The following is a 23,371-nucleotide window of genomic DNA, read 5'->3' as shown; positions in this document are numbered from 1 at the left end:
TGGAGATTTCACGCGCCAAGATCCAAGTTTAGATAAATGTTAAATAAAACTAGATAACTAAAGAGAGGGAACCCATCCATAAGCACTAACCTTTTAGGGGTTACATAAAGGTTTATGAGATCAATTCTTTAGTGCAGGCATTACTAGCAGTAGCCTATTAGACACTAAATCTAAAATAAAATACAGTAATTGTAAAATGCTCAGATCATGCGCCATTTTTGTTTACATTCCTTCTGTTGCAAATAAAAAAAAATGCACTACTACTGTTTTTGTAAACATGTGTCACTTTATTTGTGTGTAGCATGATGGACCCTTGGATATCCATATCCTTACTGAGTGTCCTCATAGAGTACAATCACATGGGCATGACACTGAACCCCAGTGACCTGAGAGAGCCCAGACATTATATATACATATACATATATATACTATGGGCCAGACAGAAGAAGTTGCTCATATATGTCATCAACTAATAGTCCAATTAACTGATTATCAATTACAAATGACCTCCACTGCATCACTGAATTAAAGACAAAACACTTGTGCTGTTCTGCACCAGTCTAGACACTGTCTGGTTGTAGCTGCAACCTCGGCGGTCCTTGGTTTGTAACACCGGCGCCTCCCAGTCGGGCGGTTGAGCATCTGTGATTGGTTGACAAGAGCACAGCGCTCGTTGCCTGGTGCACGAGAGGAACCGATGGGCAAAAAAAAACACTAGGGGTAATTTGTGTAAAATGGCGCTGTCTCAAGGAACAAAGAAAAAAGTTTGCTATTACTATGACGGTAAATATCTAAATTGTGCACCTCAGATTGTCCCATGATTAAAGCGGCCATGAAGGCGCGTAGATGTTTAGGAAATGGTACATGTATTGTTTAAAATGTGTGCTGTACGATAAAGCTAGCTAGCCGGTGTTAGCGGGCTAACGTTAGCTTGCGTGGTTGGCTAGCTAGCCTGATTTGGCTACATGGTATGCTTAGTAAGCTGTTAGCGTGAAACAGCACGCAATGTATTTCCTGGTGTTCAATCGTTGTTCATCCAGTATCCAGAACAGTTTGTTATTATTGGATTAACCCTTTTATTGGATTGTGGTGTGTGCATGTGCGATAACTGGGTCATCCTGGGAACAGAAGCGGTGCTATCACCAATTCTCCACTAAATCAACTTCCGAGAAGTGGGGACCGGTGCACCGGGTATCCGTTTGATTATTTAGTGAACGTTTTCGTGCAAATAAGTGCCATTACGTTATATTGCATTTCCTTTTTCTGGTATGCATTCTAACAATGCAATTGTAACCTACGTATGTCAGTGTAGAAAGTGCAGGTGGGATGGTTCAGCTGCTTAAAATCTTCATTACAATTATTATTTTTTGTCCGGCTTAATTTTTGTATTGTTTGTAAAAAATAATAATTGAAAACCTACTGACACGTCTCAGATTTTAATATCCGGTCACATTAGAGTCCACAGTGTACTATGCAGTTGGAATAACACAGTATATAACATTTTTTAATAGACTTTGGCAGGAATGTAAACTTGTCTGCTTATTTTTTGCTTTTCAAGGGGACGTGGGGAACTACTACTATGGCCAGGGTCATCCCATGAAACCCCACAGGATCCGCATGACGCACAACCTCCTTCTCAACTATGGACTGTACAGGAAAATGGAGATCTATGTGAGTTATACCCTTCCACACACCCCCCCCCCCCCCCCATTATGCTTCTTCAAGATATTGTACACCATCACATTTACTTTCTTCCTCATCATCTGTCTGTTTCCAGAGACCACACAAAGCCAGTGGGGAAGAGATGACTAAATACCACAGTGATGACTACATTAAGTTCCTGAGGTCCATCCGACCGGACAACATGTCTGAGTATAGCAAACAGATGCAGAGATGTGAGTGTCGGCTTTTCATCCAATGGACGCTGAAGTTTTCTTACCGACTGCGTATGTTAAATCTATCCGTCTTGTTTTTCTCACAGTCAATGTCGGCGAGGACTGTCCCGTGTTCGATGGTCTGTTTGAGTTTTGCCAGCTCTCAGCAGGTGGATCTGTCGGTGAGTTAGTCCAACCATACTTCCCATAATCCCCCTGGGGCACTAGCCGCGTACAAGAGGGTCATTAAGTCCTCAGTTCATCTAGAAACAATGATAAGTTTTGATCAACACACCAAAGTCCAGTAAACTCATATTGTTCTGTTCATTCTGTCCTCTAGCTGGGTCATTGAAGTTGAACAAGCAGCAGACGGACATCGCCATCAACTGGGCCGGCGGACTCCACCACGCCAAGAAGTCCGAGGCCTCAGGTTTCTGCTACGTCAACGACATCGTCCTGGCCATCCTCGAGCTGCTAAAGTAAGCGGCTACCTTCCTTTTCTTTAAATCGACCATCCTGCCTACACACTGGTTTGTTGCCTTCTTAGATATGAAAAAGAAGTGCCTCGTTATGCTTTCTCCCGATCCATCAATACTTTCTGTTCAATGCTAATTTGTCAAGTTCCTGTCTGAAAAGAAAAGCAGACGGGAGTTGTGGTGACGAGATGCAATGAACCTTGAAACCATCATGTTGAGGCAGCTGCCTGTTTTCTGAGGTATATTTGATGTCTCAAACTGAATTCTCTCTCCTCTCTAGGTACCACCAGAGGGTGTTATACATCGACATTGACATTCACCACGGTGATGGAGTGGAGGAGGCCTTCTACACCACAGACAGGGTCATGACTGTCTCTTTCCACAAGTATGGGGAATACTTCCCTGGCACTGGAGACCTTAGGGTGAGTCTGTTTGTTCTAATATTCCCTTTTAAGATCATCGGCTTATCTTGTAACGCAAGTAAATCAACGAGATCTCCAATGTGTGCAGGACATCGGAGCAGGAAAGGGGAAGTACTACGCAGTAAACTACCCGCTGAGAGACGGGATTGATGATGAGTCCTATGAAGCCATCTTCAAACCTGTAAGTCTGTTTTATTAAAGGGCCACGTAATCAATTAGACTCTTTTCTCCGAGGACGGTGGTTAATGTGTGTGTGTGTGTGTGTGTGTGTGTGTGTGTGTGTGTGTGTGTGTGTGTGTGTGTGTGTGTGTGTGTGTGTGTGTGTGTGTGTGTGTGTGTGTGTGTGTGTGTGTGTGTGTGTGTGTGTGTGTGTGTGTCAGATCATGGCTAAAGTCATGGAGATGTACCAGCCGAGTGCTGTTGTTCTCCAGTGTGGAGCGGATTCTCTTTCTGGAGACCGACTCGGCTGCTTCAACCTCACCATCAAAGGTATCCCCACAGATTCCCTCTCAAGACAATACTCCGCCGTGCTTTTGTACTTTGGAGAGTTTACTATGTGTGTGTTCTGTTAGGCCACGCCAAATGTGTGGAGTACATCAAAAGTTTCAACCTGCCCCTGCTGATGCTGGGCGGAGGAGGCTACACCATTCGCAACGTGGCCCGTTGCTGGACGTACGAAACGGCCGTCGCCTTGGACTGCTCCATCCCCAACGAGCTGCCCTACAATGATTACTTTGAGTATTTTGGGCCCGACTTCAAGCTGCATATCAGCCCGTCCAATATGACCAACCAGAACACCAACGAATACCTGGAGAAGATCAAGCAGCGTCTGTTTGAAAACCTCCGCATGCTGCCTCACGCCCCCGGTGTCCAGATGCAGGCGATCCCCGAGGACGCTCCCCACCCGGACAGCGGAGACGAGGAGGAGGAGGAGGACCCCAACAAACGCATCTCTAGTAAGTGACTTCTACGGGTGATTGTTGCACACACACTGTGGTCCCGTCTGTTTGCTGTTAAAGGGATTTTAATGAACATACCTTCTGTGTGTCAGTCCGGGCCCACGACAAGAGGATAGCCTGTGAGGAAGAGTTTTCTGACTCCGAGGACGAGGCGGAGGGGCAGGGAGGAGGCCGGAGGAACGCAGCCAACCACAAGAAGATGAAACGAGTGAAGAAGGAGGAAGAGAAGGAAGCAGAGGAAAAGAAAGGTGCGACTCCTTCACAAGCCCAGTTGGATGTTTGTAGATGAACACTATTGTGATAATCACTCTTGTTGTTCTTCTGCCTCTTAGAAGTGAAGGAGGAGGAGAAGGAGGAAGAGAAGATGGACACATCAGGGGGGTGAGAGTTGCACATTTAAAACCTGATACATACATCAAGGTGGTTAAAAAAGAAAGTGTAGTATGTCATACATTCACATGAATGGGAACTTGTTTTTCTGATTATGCCGTCAACAAATGAACGCAGCACAAATCCACCTTCTACATTAGGAATGTTCAAAGCGTCAGCGTAGGTCCTGTGAGACCCTCATGGTCAAAGCTGTTATTGTGTTGCTGAAGCTCAACTATTTGTGTTTCAGACCAAAAGAAGAAGTGAAGACGACTTGAAGTCCGACTCGGAGACGGCCGTTTGTCCTCGAGCGCTACTGATTCCTATAGGACCCTTTTTCTAATCCTTTTACTGTGTTCTTATTGGCAAACCTGGTTTACGCCGTATTATTTACAATCGTTACCAACCAGTGAAGCTCAGTGTAACCGCCACTCAACTGGAACTTTGTGTCGTATAAAACAAATCCTCCTCAGCTGTTGTGTGAAGAAAAGCACTCGTACTGTTCCATAATGGCATTTCAGGTTGATGGGGTTCACGTTAACACACCTGCAGAGATGTAGATCATTTCTAAGTGTAGTCACATGCAAAAAGGCTTGTTAGTTTTTAAACATCTATTTAGGATAGCGTTAGAATAACCAGCATTTAGCAAACTGCTCGGCTTGCTGCTAACGTCTCAGTGAATGCATGTTTCAGGACGCCTTTGCCAAGACAGGTGTGATCTCTGCTTAGTAACTTATTTTAAATCATGATTACAGTTTAGCCCATCGACCTGTGAATATCTGCTCCGTTTCTTTTCTTCCTGCATCGTTTGTATGTTGAAGTATAAATGGGTGCTAATGTTTGCAAGTGACTTGTTTTAGATATTTTATACATTAAGGTGGAGGGAGCCGGTAAAATGGCTTCTCTACATGTTTGGAGTTTTCTCCATGTGAAATGTGCATTATCATAACTTTGTAATAAAACCGAAGAAAAACTGATCCAGTTGTTTGTTGCATAAATCACACGGACATGAAATGAATTCAGTAATTTTATTGAGACTTGTGGTGGAATGGTTTACAACAGGAAAATATCAACTCAAATTCTACTTGTGTGTAGAATCAGATTTGGGCGTGTGGAGCAGTCCAGTCACAAGAGCTCCAGATCCAGGGAACAAATGACTTCTGATCCACCAACAGTTTCCAAATAATGTTAGAAAAATGACTTTTAAAAAGCCACCAGAGACCCTCCTGTCACTGACGCAGTCACCTCTCCACCGTGTTATGATTACAGATCAGATGAAGGGGGTCGGGCGAGGTGGTTACACTGTAAATGCACTTCAGTGCGATGTTAGCTGAAGCTGTGTGTCCGTGGAGCCCGACTTTATGCCTCCAGTTCAAAGTCAAAGTACTGCGAGTCAAAGTAATGAATCCTTACGTATCCGTCTTCTCCTCCACTGCTGTAACTGTAAACAATAAGAGCACAAGAACGTTGTTAGCAAACACACACACACAACTTTAGATCAGTGTGTTTCCATGTATGTTCGTCTCTTACCTCTTGCCATCAGGGTGGAATGCCACACAGTTGATGGGGCCGAAATGACCTTTGACCCTGCCGAACTCCTCTTCATAGGCAGCGTGGAAGAACCTGAGGGCGGATAAGAAAGCCAGCTTAGCGCCTCTAGCATAGTATAATGGCACCAGGGGAGGTTTCTATGTGCAGGTCTCCTCTCAAACGTAGAGCACTGAATAAAAGAGTTTCTCTGATGACAAAGATCTAAACACATGGCTTACAAATTATAAAAGTATTTTGAAAATGTATGCCAGTTTCTGGAAGACAACCACAACACTGACGCATGCACACGGGGGATACATCATCGTTACCTTGATTAAAATGACAGATTGCTCTAGCTTTTAAATATTTGTTTTTACATTTAGGATAATGCAAATACACACGTCCAGTCATTTTGATGTGTGGAGGTTGTTTCCTGTGAGTCTCCGGCACTTTAACTCACCTGGCCTCAAACTTGCCGATCCTGGTGGAGGTAGTTGTGACCTCCATGGCCTCCTGTCCACCTCCCATCACCACCTGAATCACACAACAGTTAGTGAAGAGATACAGTTTGCCTTCGACAAAGCACTATGTGGCAAACAAACGTGAACACAGGTAGGGCTGGGACGATTTAGTTTTAAAGGCTTAAAGTAAGTTTGAATTCATGCAAAACAACATTTGTCATGCCGATAACATCACAGCACTAAATCCAACTTGTAAAGCATTAGTCATGTAATAGCAATAATAAAGCTGAGGCCGGCAGCACGAAGCAGATCTCACGTCAGTCAGCCCCAAAGAAAAACTAAAACTGTGCAAATATGTCAACAGAAAGGTCAAAGTGAGAAATAAAAACCTGATGCTACGTTATCCAGCACAACTTACATGATCCATAATGGGGGAGATGGCAGCCGAGTTAACGGGTCTCTCTGTCTTGAAAGACTTGATGTGATCCAGAGTAGCGGAGTCAAACAGCTGAGAGGAAACACAGAAGACATCAAACAGCATGCAAGACAACACACAAAGAGTTACTGCTGTTGTATGAAAACGTTACGCAACTAAAGTACAAATTTGGGGATGGAATATTGTGGCTGTGAGCCCGGAGAGCAGACGAGGTCGTACCTTGGCAGTGTTGTCCTTGGAGGCGCTGATGAACATAGTGAGATCCACTGATGTCTGGATGTCATTGATCTGCTTGCTGTGCTCCTTGGCCGTCTTCAGGATCTCTCCAGACTGCCCATAAATAACAGTCAGAACATTCAACTGTTAAGATTCTGATTCTTTAATAGCTTCGTCTAAATCTCACATTTGCTGGCAAACTAAGAAGGAATTTCCCATTCTACTTGTTATTGTTTAGCCTACATCATACGTGTTTACTAGTATGAAGCGCTGCAGCAACTGTCACATGAACATGTTTATTATATTCCCGTATGTTCCCAGACAGACGGTGTATGTGTCCTACCTTGGCGCTGAACTGGTTGAACTCTCCGTTCTCATGGCCAGAGATGACGAACTCTCCCAGAGGTCCCCACACGGCACTGGTAATCTTGTGGTCGTTGCAAGGTAACGACAGGTAGGGCTGGTTGTCTTCTGCAGAGACGGAGGGAGAGACTCGCTCGTTATACCACTGAGGAGCCACAATCCTGCCGATCAATATATTCTAGCACCAACACACCAGATCGCTCAGAAAGTGAGTGAATATGTATAAAGTGATCTGTGACCTCTTCACTTTGTTCAATCCTGATAAAGGAGCCACATTAATGTTACATAATAAATTCAATATTTGCGAAGATGAATGATTTTCAATCCCTAAAAATCCACCTCTCTCTCCTAATGTTCTAAAGCTGAGCCACATAAGTTACTACTAAATAGCAATTAATAACAAACAGGAGAATACGTGCAAACATAGCTTTATAGTTTGGTAAACTAATGGAAGTGGCAGTAATAGACGTCTGCGTACCAATCTGCTGTGGGTCCCGCAGGTCAAAGAAGTTCAGGAAGCACTGGTAGCCCATCTGCTTGTCTGTGGAGAACATGATGATGTTGCCGCTGAAGTCGAAGCCGCACGTTCTGACAGCAGAGTTAGTGTTGAGCAGGGCCAGCTGTTTACCTGGGGGGGGGGGGCACAGAGACAGACGGGGTTAGTGGACGTCCAAGTGACTGGGGAAATTGTGAAACACATAACACACTGTGTTCTTACATACCGGTCTCGCAGTCCCACAGTCGACAGCTGTTGTCTGCTGATCCCGTCAATACGTTTTTAGTGTCCCCTGGGAGACGACATGTTAAGGAGTCCAACGTGTACGCTAACAAAGCATCGCATGAACACAAGATCAAACATTATATTTGTTTGAGAAAAAGGATACAGTCACAGTCAACACACCACACAGCTCCTGTGTGCCCATTGTAGGTGCCAAGCCTCTCGCCATTGACAGAGTACCACACGTTGGTGACCTACAATAGGAGACATTGCAATGGATTTAGCAAATATAAAAACAAACGTGCAGGTGGATTAAAATAAGAGCATATGTTAATTATTATCTCACCGTGTCTTTCGCTACAGAGAAGAGCAGGTCTCCCTCTCTGTTGTATTTGATTTGAGTGATGGACCTCTCATGGCCCTGGAGCAGGATGGGTTTCTGTGGAGAGGGGTGCACATCAGCATATGGGAAGTTTTACCAATTTAGAAAAACTGTAAGGCAACTAACGGTATAGCTAATGTCTTCAAGTGAACAGGTCTGTCAATTAAGTCCTGTGGCATTTTATTCATAAGGAAACATAGCTTGTTTGTCATCACAGAACAAATGTTATGTTTACTTATTTATCTTAACATAATTAACACCAGTCCAGTTCAATCAGCTTGTCGGTGGTCGGTGAATCATCTCGCATCACATACATCATGCAGCTAACAGTAGCTATGATGTTAACGGTGGCTAATCTGAAAGCTAACGTTAGCCAGGGTGGATATGCTAGCTAAACCGGAGCTAACAGTGTCAGCAAGATCATTTGTATTAATCTGAGCGACATGTAACTCGTAGCAGACGGTCACCAAGACATATACTAACCATTGTTGTAACCTAAGTGTCGCCAATCGGTCCAGTATATTGGCTGCGCCTCGCGTAAAGAGAGAAAAGATGAACACTCGTGTTTCAGGCGCCGGAGACGCGGCGGAAGAGGAAGGTGACGTACTTCCTGTGCAGAACGGCAAGATGGCGTCAATGCGCCCTCTACTGTAAAACTCCACTCGAGCAGGTACGTTATGTGTCACCTCAAAGTATGGGATTGAATGGGATATTAATTGATGGAAAAGCACAATTATTCTATTATAAAACAGCATGAACCAAAGAGTAACACCTGTACACAAATAAAACATGATATAAACAATGAAATGTTTATAAAAGTATTAACATATTGTACAAAGATTTAGCATGATTCTTACAAAATTAGAAGAAAAGGCATTAACCAAGAATATATTTATATTCTAGCCACATTCTATATACATAAGTGTAAGTTCACAAGCAAAATGTCCTTTTTACTGTTTTTTAAGAAGACTTTTTCAATTGTACATTAAAATGCCAAAGAAAAAGTAAGGGCATTTGTTCCCTGTAAAGTATGTACGTAAATATTCCTTTTGTCTTTTTATTTTTGTCTATTTTTCTTATCTTCAAAATGTTCAATAATAAAAAAAAATCTATAAACAAGGATTTAATTCTGTGCCAAGAACATTTATTTATTTTTTAGGTCTACACATTGGGTTGTCCCTGCTGCATTTGCATACATCCATCTCATATTGAAATATGCTTCTTTACCTTTAGTCCTTTCTAAATAAGTCAACCACCAACTCAAATATACACTGTTACATCTTTTATTTAACAAGAAACAAAATATACAGGGCCAGATAAAAGTACTGCAAAAGACAAACAAAAGGAAACATCTTTGGTTCCTTCTCATGGTCCATGAACCTACACATCCACCACAGTACCAGAGGTACTCAGTCCTGTGGAAGGATGGAAGAAATACGTTTGTAAATGACACCTTGTTATCAATGCTACATATTAAGTAGTACATAAGAATGTCTGATGAGGAATGGACATGTTTGGAACATTTCCTCTTATTCACCTCGGCTCAGTCACTGCACCATTAAAGCATCAGGGAGATGTTACGTTCAATGTCATCTAATAATTGAGAGGCAATTAACAAGGTTCAAACCTAAGCGTATATAAAGTTCTGCTGTGGGATATGTTGTCTGTTAATACAATACATCCATGCAGGACAGTGGAGATAATGAATATACATTCTCAGCTAAGTGCTCGTCAAGTTGAGACTGCCACAGAATAAGACCAAGAGGCAAGCGTTGCATAGAGGTCCTTGAACATTCTCGAGTTAAAACCTGATTACAAGCTACTGCAATCATCAGGGCTGGGAGGAGACAATCATAGCCATGTTCACTCACACACACACACACACACACACATACACACACACACACACACACAGATGCACAAAGATAGTAGTTAATCAAGTTTCAAGTGGTCGTTATTTTAAGGTTATAAGCAGAAAAACATGTGAAAATATAGAATCTAACTAAACTCAGAGGTTAGGAATGAAACGTTGGTCCTAAAAGTAACACATTTCTAAATGTTCTAAATGAATAAAAAACAAACTTTTATAGTGGTGCTCTGTGAGATACATTTCAATATCAGATATTATGTGTTAAACAATAAATACAGACCACAAAATCAAACAATGAAGCGGTGTGATGCAAAAACATTTTCTCTAAACGCCTCTACAAACAACAACTGACACAAAAGAAAGAAAAATAATCAGAATGAGAAACTTTCTTCAATAATTATGTAGAATTCTATATTATTTCTATGTTATTACACACACACACACACACACAACCTCTGATGACTCCTCTGGTCATATACCTGCTTGGCTTGTGTCATCCCAAGCAGCACTGTTACTCATCTTGCCGAGCAGTTCTGTGTTTGATGCAAGTGGAAAAGGGAATGTGCAGTGAAACAACAGGACCGAGGCGGTCTGTGCGTTTACATGCACACTAACAATTTAGTTCAGATTGTTGCAGGTTGTGGATTGTAAGCCATGTTTCTACACGCACACAGCAGCAAGTGTAAAAGGATTTTTTTTGCGTCATGGGGTAAAACCAATAAATGAGTTTATTGATCAACTAACTTGAAACACATTCACCACTTTGTGAATAACTGAAGCCTGTGGACATGAACCACACTAATGAATTAATCTGATTATTGGGTGAAATGAGGTTATTACGAACCATGTCAATGCTTTAATTAAACCATGACCTTTATGAGGTTATTCAGTTACTGAGTTGTGGTGTGCATGTATGTGTACTGACAGACTTCTCATCACCTCCATAAAGCCTGCAGAGCATGCTGGGAGGACACAAGTTAAGCTTGCTATCTGATCTGTGTCTGTGTTTAACATCCGCAGGAGTGGCTTGCAGGCTGGTGGCTTATTGTGAGGTGGCTTGATGCTTGAGAGGAGACTGTGAGCAGAAATTCTTCATTCCTGTGCAGCGACGACGGGCAGAGCCTTTGCCTCTTCTAGTAGGGTGTGTGTGTCCTGTTCTGGGCCACAGTGGCAGGACTGGGAGCAGGGTGCGGTGTCTGGGACAGGGCGGCTGCTGGGCTCCAGCAGAGAGTCTGTAGGTGGTGGAGACGGGGAGTCGGTCCCTGGGTCGGAGGTGGGGGCTCCTGCCGTGCCACTCTCCGGACAACTGAGGTTCTGAACCTTCTTGTTGAGCTCATTGCGTTCAACCTTTAGTGCCCGCCGCAGCTTCTCGAGCCGCTGGACTTTCCCCTGAAGTGCCTCGAACTCACGGTCACGCATAGATTTCTGTAACGACAAGGATGCAAACGGTCAGTTATCTGCACCGACACCATTTGGGACATTTCCATCCTTTTCATTCGGCACAACACATGAATCCTCATGTGTGTTTAAACATCAAACATGCACAAACATCTGACAAAAGAAATTACATGCAGCTTAAATTAGGTTTTCTACTTCTTCTTCGTGGACATACAATCACTACAGTACTAATGTATGTTAGTTAGGACTGTCCGTGAGATCTGTGATGTAGGTAGTGTTATATATACACACACTAAACTGGCCCGTCTCATTGAGGGTAAAGCATGTTTGGTCAGAGCTTGACAATAAAAGCTGCTTTACCTCCTCTGCCATCTCCAGAAGAGCCTTGTTGCTGCTCTCCCACCTGGACCGATACATGGCCGTCTCCTTCTCCAGCTTCTTGATCTTTTTAGTCATCTGTAACACAAAGGAAACAAGACGGTCACATCCAGCATAAGATAAATACAGTTCTCTCCATCTTACACTCTCACAGTAACGCTGACGCCGTACCTTCTCCATCTCCTGTTTGAATGTGGTGAAGACCTCGTTGCTCTTGGACAAAGTGGTCTGAAACTCTTCAAACTTCTCTGTGTACAGTGACAGCTGGACAACAACACAAGAGGTTTGTATTAGGATACAAACAGAGTCACTCACAGTCGAGCTATAAAAAGGTGAAGAGTAAAGACTGATGGGAAACCTGCTGTTTGAGGTGAACTTCCTGCTGCTTCATCAGCTCGCACATCCTTTGAGACTCCACCGCTTCTTTCAGCAGCTGAAGAGACGAAGGACAAATGATCGTCACACTTATGACGAAACACAATGCTTGTGTTTTCTTGTATTGTGTAAATGTGCGAGTGGATAATTACAAAGTGTTTCTCTCGGTCGTGGCGTTCCTCTGACTCCTTCAGCAGCTCCTGAGCCTGTTGCAGTTTGGCGTCCACCAGCTGTTGCTGCAGGTCTTTGTGTTTTACCACTTTGTCTATGTGCTGGTGTCAGAGGAATACAAAGCCTGTCACACATCCAGTAACAATGTGTGAAACTGAGTTCTAAGACATTCCAGTCGCAGTTTGAAATGAGAGAGAACACACATACTGCACTTAAAAGATGCAGGTGTGGAGAGATGTGTGCACACACCTCTTCTCGTAGTTTGTACTGCTCATAGAGCTTCTTCAGTTTCTCAGCCAGCTCTGTGTTCTCTTGTCGCAGACTGGCGTTCCTCTCGTTGTGCTGCTCCATCTGAGCCTGGATGTCGTTCAGGGTCACCTGGAAATGGGAGGTCACTTCCTTCCTTTTCTCCTCCTCCAGACGCGTTCTTTGCATGCCCTCCTCCTGCAGACGGACAGAAGTGGAAGATGTGTAAAGTGTGCAAAAGGATCCTTCATGCTGGCTCACAGAATCATAATCATGATCTTAACAGAGATACATTCTGGCTGGTAATTCACAGCCAGACATTTCACTCCTCTTGTAATGCATCTCCACACAACTACAGTTTAGCAAACATCTGCCCAAAAGAAAAACTTGGAGCAAATGCTTATCATGAAGGCAGCTAGTCTGGGAGTCTCAGCCCAAGAATGCATTCAAATAAACTGATAAATATAGAGAAGCTGCACCTTACAGAGGCTATGGCTGCAGGAAGTCATTTATCAAATCACTGCAGCAGTTTTTCTATATTCACGGTATTGTCGGCGTCTTCGTACCTTCAGCGTGCGGTTGTGTCTCTGCAGCTCTCTGCAGAGACTCTCCAGCTTGCTGCGAGCCAGGATGGCCTTGCTGTGTTCACTCCTCAGGTTGTCTTTCTCCTGGACCACCTGGTTCTGCTTCTTCTGCAGCACTCGCATCTGCTTCTGGGTGTTACGGTGCTCTTCCAGCTGTCACAAACACACAAATACGTTTTGAGGTGTTTTACTGTTAAACAACACAAGGCTTGCATCGGCTGCTGGTATTGGCCTTTTGTTTGTTTTTAATTAGGCTGCCACACACACACAAAGTCCTTTCTTTTCCTGTGATGTTGTTTGTACATTCTTGGTAATGTGACTACAGCACATGCTTTTTGCACACACGATGCTGAAACCTTTCTTCTACCTTCAGCCAATAATAACACTGCAGACAAAGCATCATCCATCAGCTCTGACTCACTGCCAAATCACACACACATCCCTTTTCTCAAGCTCACACACATCCAGAAAAAAATGCTCCCTCTGTCAAACTACACGCACAAACACAAGCAGTCAATATAAAAACACAGGCCCGGCAGATCTTTTGAGGCGATCACTAGAGCTGCAAAATGCTACACAACACCCTGACTTGGACTGAGGTCATAGGACACAGCTCTGCATTGCACCACTCTGTCTGTGAAAGATCGCTGCATCACCTTGAGGTAAACTCCTTGTTTGCATAAAGTCCAATTGATCTACTCTGATTTTTCTCACATTATTAGTCACTCTAAACTCATCCACAACCCGAGAGTTTATTTATTTAAGTCACACATTTTAGAATATTTATAAGCAGAGAATGTACATTTCTGGTCATTTCTGTAAAAGCTATTGAACCAGACAGTAATTATGTGTGATTCAAGAATTTAAAGAGTCTTTAAAACACTTAGCAACATTGAATGTATGTTCCTGGGTCTGTACTTGTGTTTTCCCTCTGACTGTGTTCTCCTTTCACAGAAACCACCAGGGGCCTGACTTTGCATCATTCTTATAACCCCTTTATCAGACAAACCAGGAAACGGGTTAGTTCAGTTCCTGTCTTGAACGTCTTCTGAACGTACTGAGAAACACAATCATTTACTTGTAACGTCAGCGTTACTTTGTTCCCTCACAATGTGGTCAAACTCATCGTCAAGCTGACTGAATACAATAAGAAAAACACGTTCTAAAGTCTGATTCTTTGGGAATGAATAAATAATTATTCCAGAGAGTAAATTTCCCCATCCACAGATTTTGACTTTTAAAAAATGGACTGGATTAAAAAGAAAAGATCTTAGACTCAGATCAGAGCGGAAAAAGAGATTCTGTATAATTTATATCCACACATGTTTAAAAACAGATCAAGTGTAATGTTACAGGCTAGACTTCTGAATAAAAAGCAATGCTATGAACACTCACCAGTTCAGCATACTTCTTACAGAGGCCTTCAAGCTTTTCGTCTGGGGTGCTCAGGGTGTTCAGAGTCTGCATAAGGAGGGTGATCTCTTTGCCTGCATAACCAAGGGAAACCGAGACAGGACAGAATCAGAGAGCCCGTTCGAAAACAGAACTAGTCATTTAGTTTATTTAACAAACTTTTCTACAACAACTACTACGCAGTCTGATATCATCCTATAAAAGTAAAAAATTAAAAGAGCATGTTACTTCTTACCCAGACCCTTGATTTTCTTCTTCTCCTGAGTCTTCTTCTGCTCCTTCTCCCCCCCGTTGCCGGCTCCATTGACTTTTCCCTCTGGCTTGCCGTCCACTCTCTCATTGGTCAGGCCATTGAGCACTGGGCTGTGTAACTGGCCATTGGGCACGGTGCTGGCGTCGTCTGAATTGCTCTCCCTACAGTAGGTGCTGAGGATGTCCTCCAGCTGCCGGCTCAGCTCCTCAGCCATGTCACATTGAGAAAGCGCTGGCTGTGCAGCTACACACAGTGAAGCGAGAGGGAAAAAGGACATTATTTTTGCAACTTTTTGGACTTGGTGTACAGTTTTTAACATACAGTGCACGACACAAAAGGTTCTAATCAAGCAGTTGATATTAGATGGTGATGTATTACAACATATCCTATCGGATTGACAGGTCGACAACAAAGTCCGCTCCCTAAAGACCATGTCACCGGTCAACATCAAACAATTTGCCTTGTAAATAATTCAAACTTTACCTTCACTTCCCGCCTTGTCGCCTTGTGACGGTGTGTCTGTCTGTGGCGGTGTGTCTGTCTGTGGCGTCTGTGGTTCAGACTCTTTAGGGCTGTTGCTGTCCAAGCTGTCTTTTGCAGCTGCAGGCGACTCCATCCCTCCCGCTGTAGGTGGAGCATCCTCACTGCCCTGAGTGGCAGACTCTTCAGTGTCTTGTTTTTTCATCTCTGGTATCTGTTGCAAGTAGAAACACCTTTGATACTTGGCTCACTGGCAATGACATCATGGTAACGTTGCACTTGGACCATAACTTTTAACTCATACAAATCACTCTGTAAAATATGTAGTAACATAAGCACGTTGTTTTCTTCTTCTTTAGGGCAAATACAGCTTCAGCTGTAAGGAGATAGTAACGCACAATAGCAACTGAATCACCACAATGACATTTGAATAAATAAATGCTCAAATGTAATATCTGCTTTCTAAAGGGTCAAAGCTGGACTGAAGCCTGGATGTTTATAATTCCCAACATATCTTGATTCTGTCAATAATTATGTGTAGTAAATCATTTTGTATATAAAATGTTTAATCGCCACTTGTAACGTTAGCGAACTTTGTAATTCTGTAACACCATCAACTTCACTAGGTTAGTTAACGTTACTTAGTTAACCTTCTCTTTACAAAAGCTACGTGTATTTACGTTAATAATACTTATTTTAGCTTGGCATGTGCACGTACAAATGTCATGGCAAATTAGAGCTACATTCTCTATCAAGTATACCTTGTTCTCACTAGCTTTCGTTTCACCACTCGCTATCGAGCTTTCACATTACGTTAGCTATCACCTGCTAACGCTCGCTAGCCACCAGATGCGGCTAACCTAAATTAGCTTTCACGACTACAAGTTAGCTAACGTTGGCTCATGTACACATGCCACAAACCTCTAAAAACATAGGCGGACAACACATGTATTTGTCTCTAAATTATATCCCGCTTTTTCTGATATTAGGGAATTGTTTACCTTCACACTCAAGGAGGAAATAGCTAATGTGTCTGTGAACTGCAGGTTCCCTCAACAACAGCGTGAGCCAGAAAAAATACTTCCGGTCATAACTTTGAATTCTTCTTCTTCGTTTTAATTTTAAACCGCCGTTTACATCTCAGCCTGAGACTTTGCCGCCATCTACAGCCTGAAAAGTATTCTGCTCAGTAATATAAATAATAATTAGTATTAGTATTTAACAACAACACTAATAATAATTAACAATAATTTATATATATATATATATATTCAAAAAAAAAAGTTTTATAATTGATCTAAAGATTTCAAATCTGCTTCAGACATAATTTAGGTAAGTATTTAAAAGTGCAACTTTGATATTTTTAGATCAAATAAAAAATGACACAAATCAGGAACCCCTCACACACGCACCTGTTAAGGCTGATTCCACGTCTAATTATGTATTTTGGCATGTTGCAATTTTAGCTTTAAATTAAGACATGTATACCTTTAAATGTAATGTAAAATGGGTCAATTAATTTTATATTAAGTAACATTTGGCTTCATCTTTCCTAGCCAAATGCAAATAGAAAAATGTCCACTTCCACGAGGTGTTGGCCAGCTTGACAAAGACACACGACTGAGTCAGTCCAATGCTATATATTGTAAAACAGTAACAACCTTCACGTTGTATGCCAGTGATGAAAGAAGAGCCACTTGCATTAAAGGGTTGCAACATAACTTTATTTGTTTTGTACAGTATTTCCACTGAAGTTTTAAATTCAATATATTTTCCTTTACATTTTTAATATTGTTGCCGTTTCCTGTATGTATTTTTTTTTCATGTTCATGTTTGTGTATCATGTTCAGCTGAAGTGTATAAGTTTCTCGTCACTCATTCATACCGTCGGTAAAGTCAAGTCAAGTCACAGTATTAAGATGGGTAATTTTGAGCAAAATGAAAAACCATAAACAAGAACAGAGAAAATAAATACATGAAAAAGAAATGAGAGGACCAGAGCAGAGGATACACCGGGACTGGTCAGTGGTGGCATATGAAAAGTATTTTTTTTTACAAACATGTAGCATTGTAAACATTTGTAGCATAGACATTACTTGACCAAGCCAAGCATGGCTTTAGATTTTGATATAGACATGAACAGCTTCTAGGACGGAAGACGAGTCAGATTTGAGATATTTAGTGATGTCTGTTCATTCCCCTAAAGATAACAAGGTTCCTGATCATGCAGCCTGACTAGGACAAACTTTTACTCTAAACACAATTATCCAAAAATATAGTCCAGAATATCCTGATCAGGAAAAAGCAGAAAAGGCTTGAATCCTCACCTCCCGTTTTATTGTCTCTCTTTTTTTTGTATTTTCTTCCTGTGACATGTTCTAATGAGGCTTTTTCTCCACTTCTCAGAAGTGATTAGAATTGCATCTGAATCCCTGTCAATGTATCAGAACATACATCTAGTTTAACTTATAATACTTTTTAATGTAAATCACTGCACAATTTCTGAATCCCAGATTTTATCTTAGAAAAAAAAAAATGTCAAGTAGTTGCCTCTGTTAGGTCCACCCAGCTGACGGAGCGTCACCTTCGAGAGCAGTTTGCAGGTGGATCTTTGCCTCTGGGGTGCCTGATTTTGGACAATATTTATTGCAGTCTTCAGGATTCTTTTGCAGATTTTTCAAACTCCCTAAACAGTACTTGAACTTGAGAAAAAAAAAAAAAAAAAAAAAACAGAGAAGAGAGGGACTGAGCTATTGCAGCTTCTAATGAAAAGAAGCAAGTTTTAAATGGCCTGAAGCAATCTCTCAGTCGTACCGACTGGGTCGACACAAGCCAATTACATAAATTGAATATTGAAAACAAGACATCAAGTAAATCATTTCAACCAGCCTTCAAGATGACACAACTTTGGTAAACTATGACAATAAGGTTAGTACCTGCAATTGCCTGCTATGATAGTCGCGTAAGTTTCCACAACTTGCACCATGTGCCACTAAGTACTACAATATTTAAAGAGGGGCTGGCTACAGGCCGTGACCTCAAGAAAATTCCAAATATTATACTCCACTTGCGTTTCCACTGCACAAAATCAATTCTTTGATTCCCAATCATCTGCAGCTTAGCTATGCACAGTGAGAACCAGGTGAAGACTGATCGTGGGAGTCGTCTCGCCAGTGGACAAGTGAGCTGGAAAGACCTGTTTTATGCAATTACTCAAGTAACTTCCCCCACGCAGACAATTACACTGCCTTAATTCAATTCCTTATTTAGGCGCCCACAGTAATGTATGCCACTTCTCCAAAGAAACAATAGCAAATAATGTAACTTTAAAGATAAGGAAAATAGAGCAGCAATGTTCTGCACAAAATGTGTGCACATTCAAGTAAATAAAAGATAAAGAAAAACAAATCTATAAGTCAAAGACAGATACATAAGAACCTCCAGTCTTTGTTGGTCGGATTGGCACTTTTGTGAATAGGAGTGCATTTTCGTTTTTCAGAAATATAAATATTTTTCCTGGTTGATGCACTGATTTTTCTTAACATTGCAATTCTGGCATTATTTGTAGGCCAAGCACAGAATTGGCCATGAAATCCAAGACTTCAGGTATAAATGCTGCTCTACACATCTGTCATGTAGAGGAAAGTTTGTGACGCTCAATTATTCATGATTTGACCTCTAATGTCTACTGGCTGCACGCGTGTTCTGTGGAGAACAGGACTCCCCACAGCGTAACGCTTCATCCCTAGCATGTAAGAGCGGCAGTAGAATATCCCGCACTGTCAAAAGAAGTTATGTAAAACTAAAACAAATCAAAAGAATCCAAAAATATGTCCTATCGTATAAAAGGAAATGGGGTTTTTTTTGGTTAAAAAGAAAACTATTTGATGAAAGTGTATTCCCAACTTACTACACACAATATTCAACAGATTCATTTGTCATATGTTTGTTGAGTGCAACACAATTCTGTTCACAGTTCCTTGATTTCATGCTAGGGCAGGTTCAGTAATTCACAGAGCAGAGGCTCCCAGACTCGGATCGGGACAGTCATAGAGTCAATCAACCTCTTCTTCAGTCAAACATCACACGACCAAAAGTTCTGCTCAATCCATAAAGCTCTAAACCCTGATCCGAGATCAGCTTCTGTCACGGGCAGAGCTGATCCAGGCTCAGGGTTCACGGGGCTAATTTAGACCATCATAAGTCACGTGGCTAGAAACAACAAGAACAGTTTCCATGAGACCTCCGTGTGTGTGTGTGTGTGTGTGTGTGTGTGTGTGTGTGTGTGTGTGTGTGTGTGTGTGCCGAATCACATTTGAATTCGGGGGACAATCTGTTTTCATTGCCTAAATGAAAACAGAAAAAAAAAAGGGGGCAACATTTTTATAAATAAAGAAAATAAACAAAGTGCTCTGAAACCAAAAGAAACATTTCACGCTGGAGAAAAGCAAAAACTTTCTAATAAAATGAAAGAAGAACCACTTTTGTTCCACTCCAAAGACTATGGAAACTATTTGACTTGCTACTAGCCACTCATCTGTAAGAGGTGTGTGTACAGTGTCTGCTGGTGTTGTATGCAAGTGTGCATGAAGTGTGTGCAAATATATATTTATATATAATGCAAATACATCAAAATTCAAATATAAACTTATACTTGAATTCTTCGGTTGCAGTTAGGCCCGTCGCCTTGTCTCGAGATGTACCCCCGGCCAAACTCGGGTTGTTATTAGACCCTCGAGGGGACAAAGAAGCGGCGCACTTTCCTCGCCAGGCAGAGGAGGCTATTTACAATATCACAACGGACCCATGCAAAATCATCAACGCTTGTAATTCCCATTCCTCCAAGATATAGTGATAAAGAATGCCATAGGTTATATATCAACTCTACCACTATACAAAACACCACCGTCACTACACTACCACTGTTCACACCACCACACCCATCAGTTGTTGCTTCTTTGTGCTTCTTCACACTGTTCTTGGTCTCTGTGCCAACGGTCGCTGTTTGGCCAGGGATACTCATCGACGGTATGCAGGGTAATATAACACCATGCAAAAACCCTCCCGCATACAGCCGGGGAGGGGGAGCGCAGAGCCTCGCTAACCAGCAGCAACCTGTTTACACCGGGCTTCAATGAAATCAGACAATCAAAACTATAAACGAGTCTGGTATTTCAGCCAACTTTAAACATCTCTTGAATTCATTTAAATATAAAAATATGAATGTTTTTTTTTGCTGCTGCGTGCCAGAGCCGCTCCCCCTTAAACCCCCAGCTGTGCCTTGTTTAATAGTTAGATCACTTCATAATTCATATTGTTATTAATAACACAGCACACGACGAACATTGGCTCTCTAACTATACCACGCTCGAAAACTGGATTTTTTTTTCTTCTAGATCTTGAAACATATCCTCTAAAAAGCCTCAACACCTTTTCCAATATCTCCTCCAGAGCCCCTCCTAAAGTCAAGATAGAGTTCCAAAAAGCTTCCTACCTCAACCCTCCCCATGACATTTGTCCCACAAAAAAAGAAAAAAAGAAATGTTAGACGCAAGAAAAGAAATAAAATAAAAATCACACTTCTTAGCTCGAGCGTCCGTCTGCACACGCAGGTCAGCCGCAGGCCTGGAAAATAAATCACAAGCACTAAAAAGGTGAAGATAAATAAGTGTCGGGGGGGGGGAGCAACTAAATCGTAAAACAAAACGGGATCATGTAACTCGGTTTTTTTTTCTTTTTTTGAATTGCACTAAGTCAGACTGACATCAAGAGCTTTCACCTCATGCACCCGTCTGTGGATTCTGCGAGGGGGTGCATGGGTCATCCTGAAAATAGGAATGTCCCATTGGAAAAGAAATGAAAGTGTTTATAGAGGTATTACCCAACAAACGATCATTACTGCCAATGAGAGCTATGCAAGGTGTCTGTGTGTGCGTTTGAAGCCAGGGCAGACTTTAGGGGGGGGGGGTGTCACTTTCTACGTGCACTGGAGTTTGTGTGGCGCTCTCCCATTGGCCAAGAGACACGCGGGTCTGCCCTGCAAGAAGTCGTCCACTGGTTCAGGAGAGTGAAGAAAGAATAAAGGAGGCTTTTTTTTTTCTTTTTTAGGCGGGACAGTTTTAGTTTTCCTCCAAAAGGGGGGGTGGGTGGTGATGGTAGAGGTGAAAAGGGGGGGGGGCAGATCAGGGAAGAGGGCATGGAAGTTTGACTCTGGCATCTAGGGGGTCCTCCGTGAGATGAGGAGGTATGGAGGGGGTAGATGGTGCATTTTAGAGGAGAGGGGTGCGGACTTATAGCTGGAAGCCCTCCATGGGGGCCTCCTGCTGGGGGAACAGAAACTGCTGGTTGGCCTGGTCCACCTGAGGAGCTAGACTGTTGTCCTCGTCCTCCACCCCGAAGTAGTGCTCGATTAGATCGAAGGCCTTCTGGTAGATCTCCTGGTTGTCGTGGCTTTGGAGGAACTCGATCTTGTCGAGACCTGAAAGACAAGTAATGTTTAGAAACATTTATGTTTGATAAATTATCAGCCAGGAATTAGAACCTTTATTCTGCAAAATAAGAAATAATTAGAGACCGAACCTTCTGATTATCAAACCTAATGCTGTACGTGCTGCACTGGATGTTTTTACAGTACATTCAAAGCTTCCATTGAGGTTTTGAATGTCTGTCGTCAGATCTTCTGAAGTCCTCGGATTAAATGAGTTAAATCTTTTCTTATTGAATCAACTTTCTTTAATGAAAACAACCCGTCAGTGAGAGCCTCTCTTTGTGTGCGGCAAACACAGGAGCGCAAACCGTTTCAGCTAAACGCCAACATATAAGGATTGAAGCAGAATGTTTGTTTCCTAAACAAAATCCCCATTACTGCACGTTTGTCACAGATGATGTGCGTCCTGTACTGTACCATAGGCTTCTTCAATGAGGCTGCAGTAAGGATTCACTCCAGTGCCGCTGTTCTCCTGCTTGGCTTCCTGCTCGCCGAGCCTCAGGATGTTCTCCAGCCCGTTGAGAGCCACCTGAACGATCTTAGAGTCCATCACCGTCAGCAGGTCACACAGGGGCTTAATGCAGCCCAGGTTGACCAGATATCTATATGCACACACACACACACACACACACACACACACACACACACACACACACACACACACACACACACACACACACACACACACACACACACACACACACACACACACACACACACACACGAGCATTAATGCTCTAGATAAATGTCACTCGTTGAGCTTGAAGGTACGTTGCAAACAGGAACGGCTAATAGTTCATTCTGCGTACTTTAAATTCAGTATCCTGAAAATCAAAGCAAGAAAACAAATAATTGGAGTGACAAAGTATATTAAACATTTTGTTGTGTTGCACTTTTATTATTATATGTTTTGACAAAAGGCTCAGAGCGTCAACAAGGTTCAAAGACAGAGAGCAGAAGGGCGTTTCACTCAGAGACGTTAGATTGTATTATAAGCAGATTTAATTAAGTACCAATTAGTTTGCTTTAATGTTTCTAATTAATGACATTTATTTGAATTAATTTAAGAGGATGGGTTCTATTATCCCCTGAATGTTACAGCACATTATCCCTGCGGATAATATTGTCTTATTTTATTCTCTAATTTCTCTTCAGAGATCATTTACAGTAAATCTTTTATACACAATTAAAGCATCACTTTATATTTTTACTGATTATTTCCAACTAGCTAAAACAAATTCACTTTGTCACCGTCAGGGAAATAATTTAGCAAATTTAAGATAATAAATGTTTGTGTTTGTTATTATGCGTCCACAGTTATCACTTCACGCTTGAGCATCAACACACTTTTAACTCATCTGGTACCGGCGGGATAAACTTACTGAAACATAAAGATTATAAATCAGGCCATCTTGTAATTAGCTGAGATACTGTAATACACCGAGTGCACGTCTGACCTGATCTGCTCTGGGGTTCCTCCAGAGGTGGCGTTAGTGATGGCCCAGGCCGC

General features: G+C 42.2%; 4 protein-coding genes across 7 annotated transcripts in view; 1 reads left to right on the top strand and 3 right to left on the bottom strand.

The window, feature by feature from the left end:
- The first annotated feature begins 573 nt into the window (after positions 1–573).
- Positions 574–5,077, top strand: hdac1 (histone deacetylase 1). 2 transcript variants are annotated; one of them, XM_029443759.1, is made up of 12 exons: positions 574–783; positions 1,559–1,671; positions 1,778–1,895; positions 1,982–2,056; positions 2,215–2,353; positions 2,631–2,772; positions 2,861–2,953; positions 3,153–3,261; positions 3,345–3,728; positions 3,824–3,979; positions 4,064–4,112; positions 4,351–5,077. In XM_029443759.1, the coding sequence occupies exons 1-12, from the start codon at positions 735–737 to the stop codon at positions 4,376–4,378; spliced, it is 1,455 nt and encodes a 484-aa protein (XP_029299619.1). In that variant the 5' UTR covers positions 574–734; the 3' UTR covers positions 4,379–5,077. The 2 variants fall into 2 exon arrangements, with proteins under 2 accessions (XP_029299619.1, XP_029299620.1); XM_029443760.1 differs by lacking the exon at positions 574–783 and adding an exon at positions 1,171–1,191.
- A 37-nt stretch (positions 5,078–5,114) lies between these two features.
- On the bottom strand, positions 5,115–8,848 carry eif3i (eukaryotic translation initiation factor 3, subunit I). Its single transcript, XM_029443163.1, has 11 exons — positions 8,690–8,848; positions 8,171–8,263; positions 7,991–8,078; positions 7,829–7,894; positions 7,585–7,734; positions 7,087–7,214; positions 6,747–6,857; positions 6,510–6,599; positions 6,091–6,164; positions 5,631–5,723; positions 5,115–5,541 (listed from the first exon to the last, which is right to left on the bottom strand). Exons 1-11 carry the CDS (start codon positions 8,690–8,692, stop codon positions 5,460–5,462), a joined length of 978 nt encoding a protein of 325 aa, XP_029299023.1. The 5' UTR covers positions 8,693–8,848; the 3' UTR covers positions 5,115–5,459.
- A 625-nt stretch (positions 8,849–9,473) lies between these two features.
- txlna (taxilin alpha) lies at positions 9,474–16,513 on the bottom strand. 3 transcript variants are annotated; one of them, XM_029443665.1, is made up of 11 exons: positions 16,376–16,513; positions 15,378–15,588; positions 14,877–15,137; positions 14,624–14,715; positions 13,211–13,381; positions 12,648–12,842; positions 12,380–12,499; positions 12,211–12,285; positions 12,024–12,116; positions 11,835–11,930; positions 9,474–11,501 (listed from the first exon to the last, which is right to left on the bottom strand). In XM_029443665.1, exons 2-11 carry the CDS (start codon positions 15,577–15,579, stop codon positions 11,169–11,171), a joined length of 1,638 nt encoding a protein of 545 aa, XP_029299525.1. In that variant the 5' UTR covers positions 15,580–15,588; positions 16,376–16,513; the 3' UTR covers positions 9,474–11,168. The 3 variants fall into 3 exon arrangements, with proteins under 3 accessions (XP_029299525.1, XP_029299527.1, XP_029299526.1); XM_029443667.1 differs by lacking the exon at positions 16,376–16,513 and adding an exon at positions 16,136–16,273; XM_029443666.1 differs by lacking the exon at positions 16,376–16,513 and adding an exon at positions 15,679–15,697.
- A 563-nt stretch (positions 16,514–17,076) lies between these two features.
- The window catches only part of kpna6 (karyopherin alpha 6 (importin alpha 7)), a 10,937-nt gene continuing 4,642 nt past the window's right edge, over positions 17,077–23,371 (bottom strand). The window contains exons 12-14 of the mRNA XM_029442771.1: positions 23,319–23,371; positions 22,279–22,463; positions 17,077–21,852 (exon numbers count right to left, since the gene is read on the bottom strand). The exon at positions 23,319–23,371 is cut by the window's right edge and continues 75 nt beyond it. Of these exons, the coding sequence (XP_029298631.1) occupies positions 21,665–21,852; positions 22,279–22,463; positions 23,319–23,371 (426 nt within the window). The 3' untranslated portion in view covers positions 17,077–21,664. The remainder of the gene's footprint in view (positions 21,853–22,278; positions 22,464–23,318) is intronic.

Source organism: Cottoperca gobio, chromosome 11, assembly GCF_900634415.1.
Source record: "Cottoperca gobio chromosome 11, fCotGob3.1, whole genome shotgun sequence".
In the NCBI taxonomy this organism is placed as follows: domain Eukaryota; kingdom Metazoa; phylum Chordata; class Actinopteri; order Perciformes; family Bovichtidae; genus Cottoperca; species Cottoperca gobio.
This window is presented reverse-complemented; position numbering and strand designations above follow the sequence as displayed.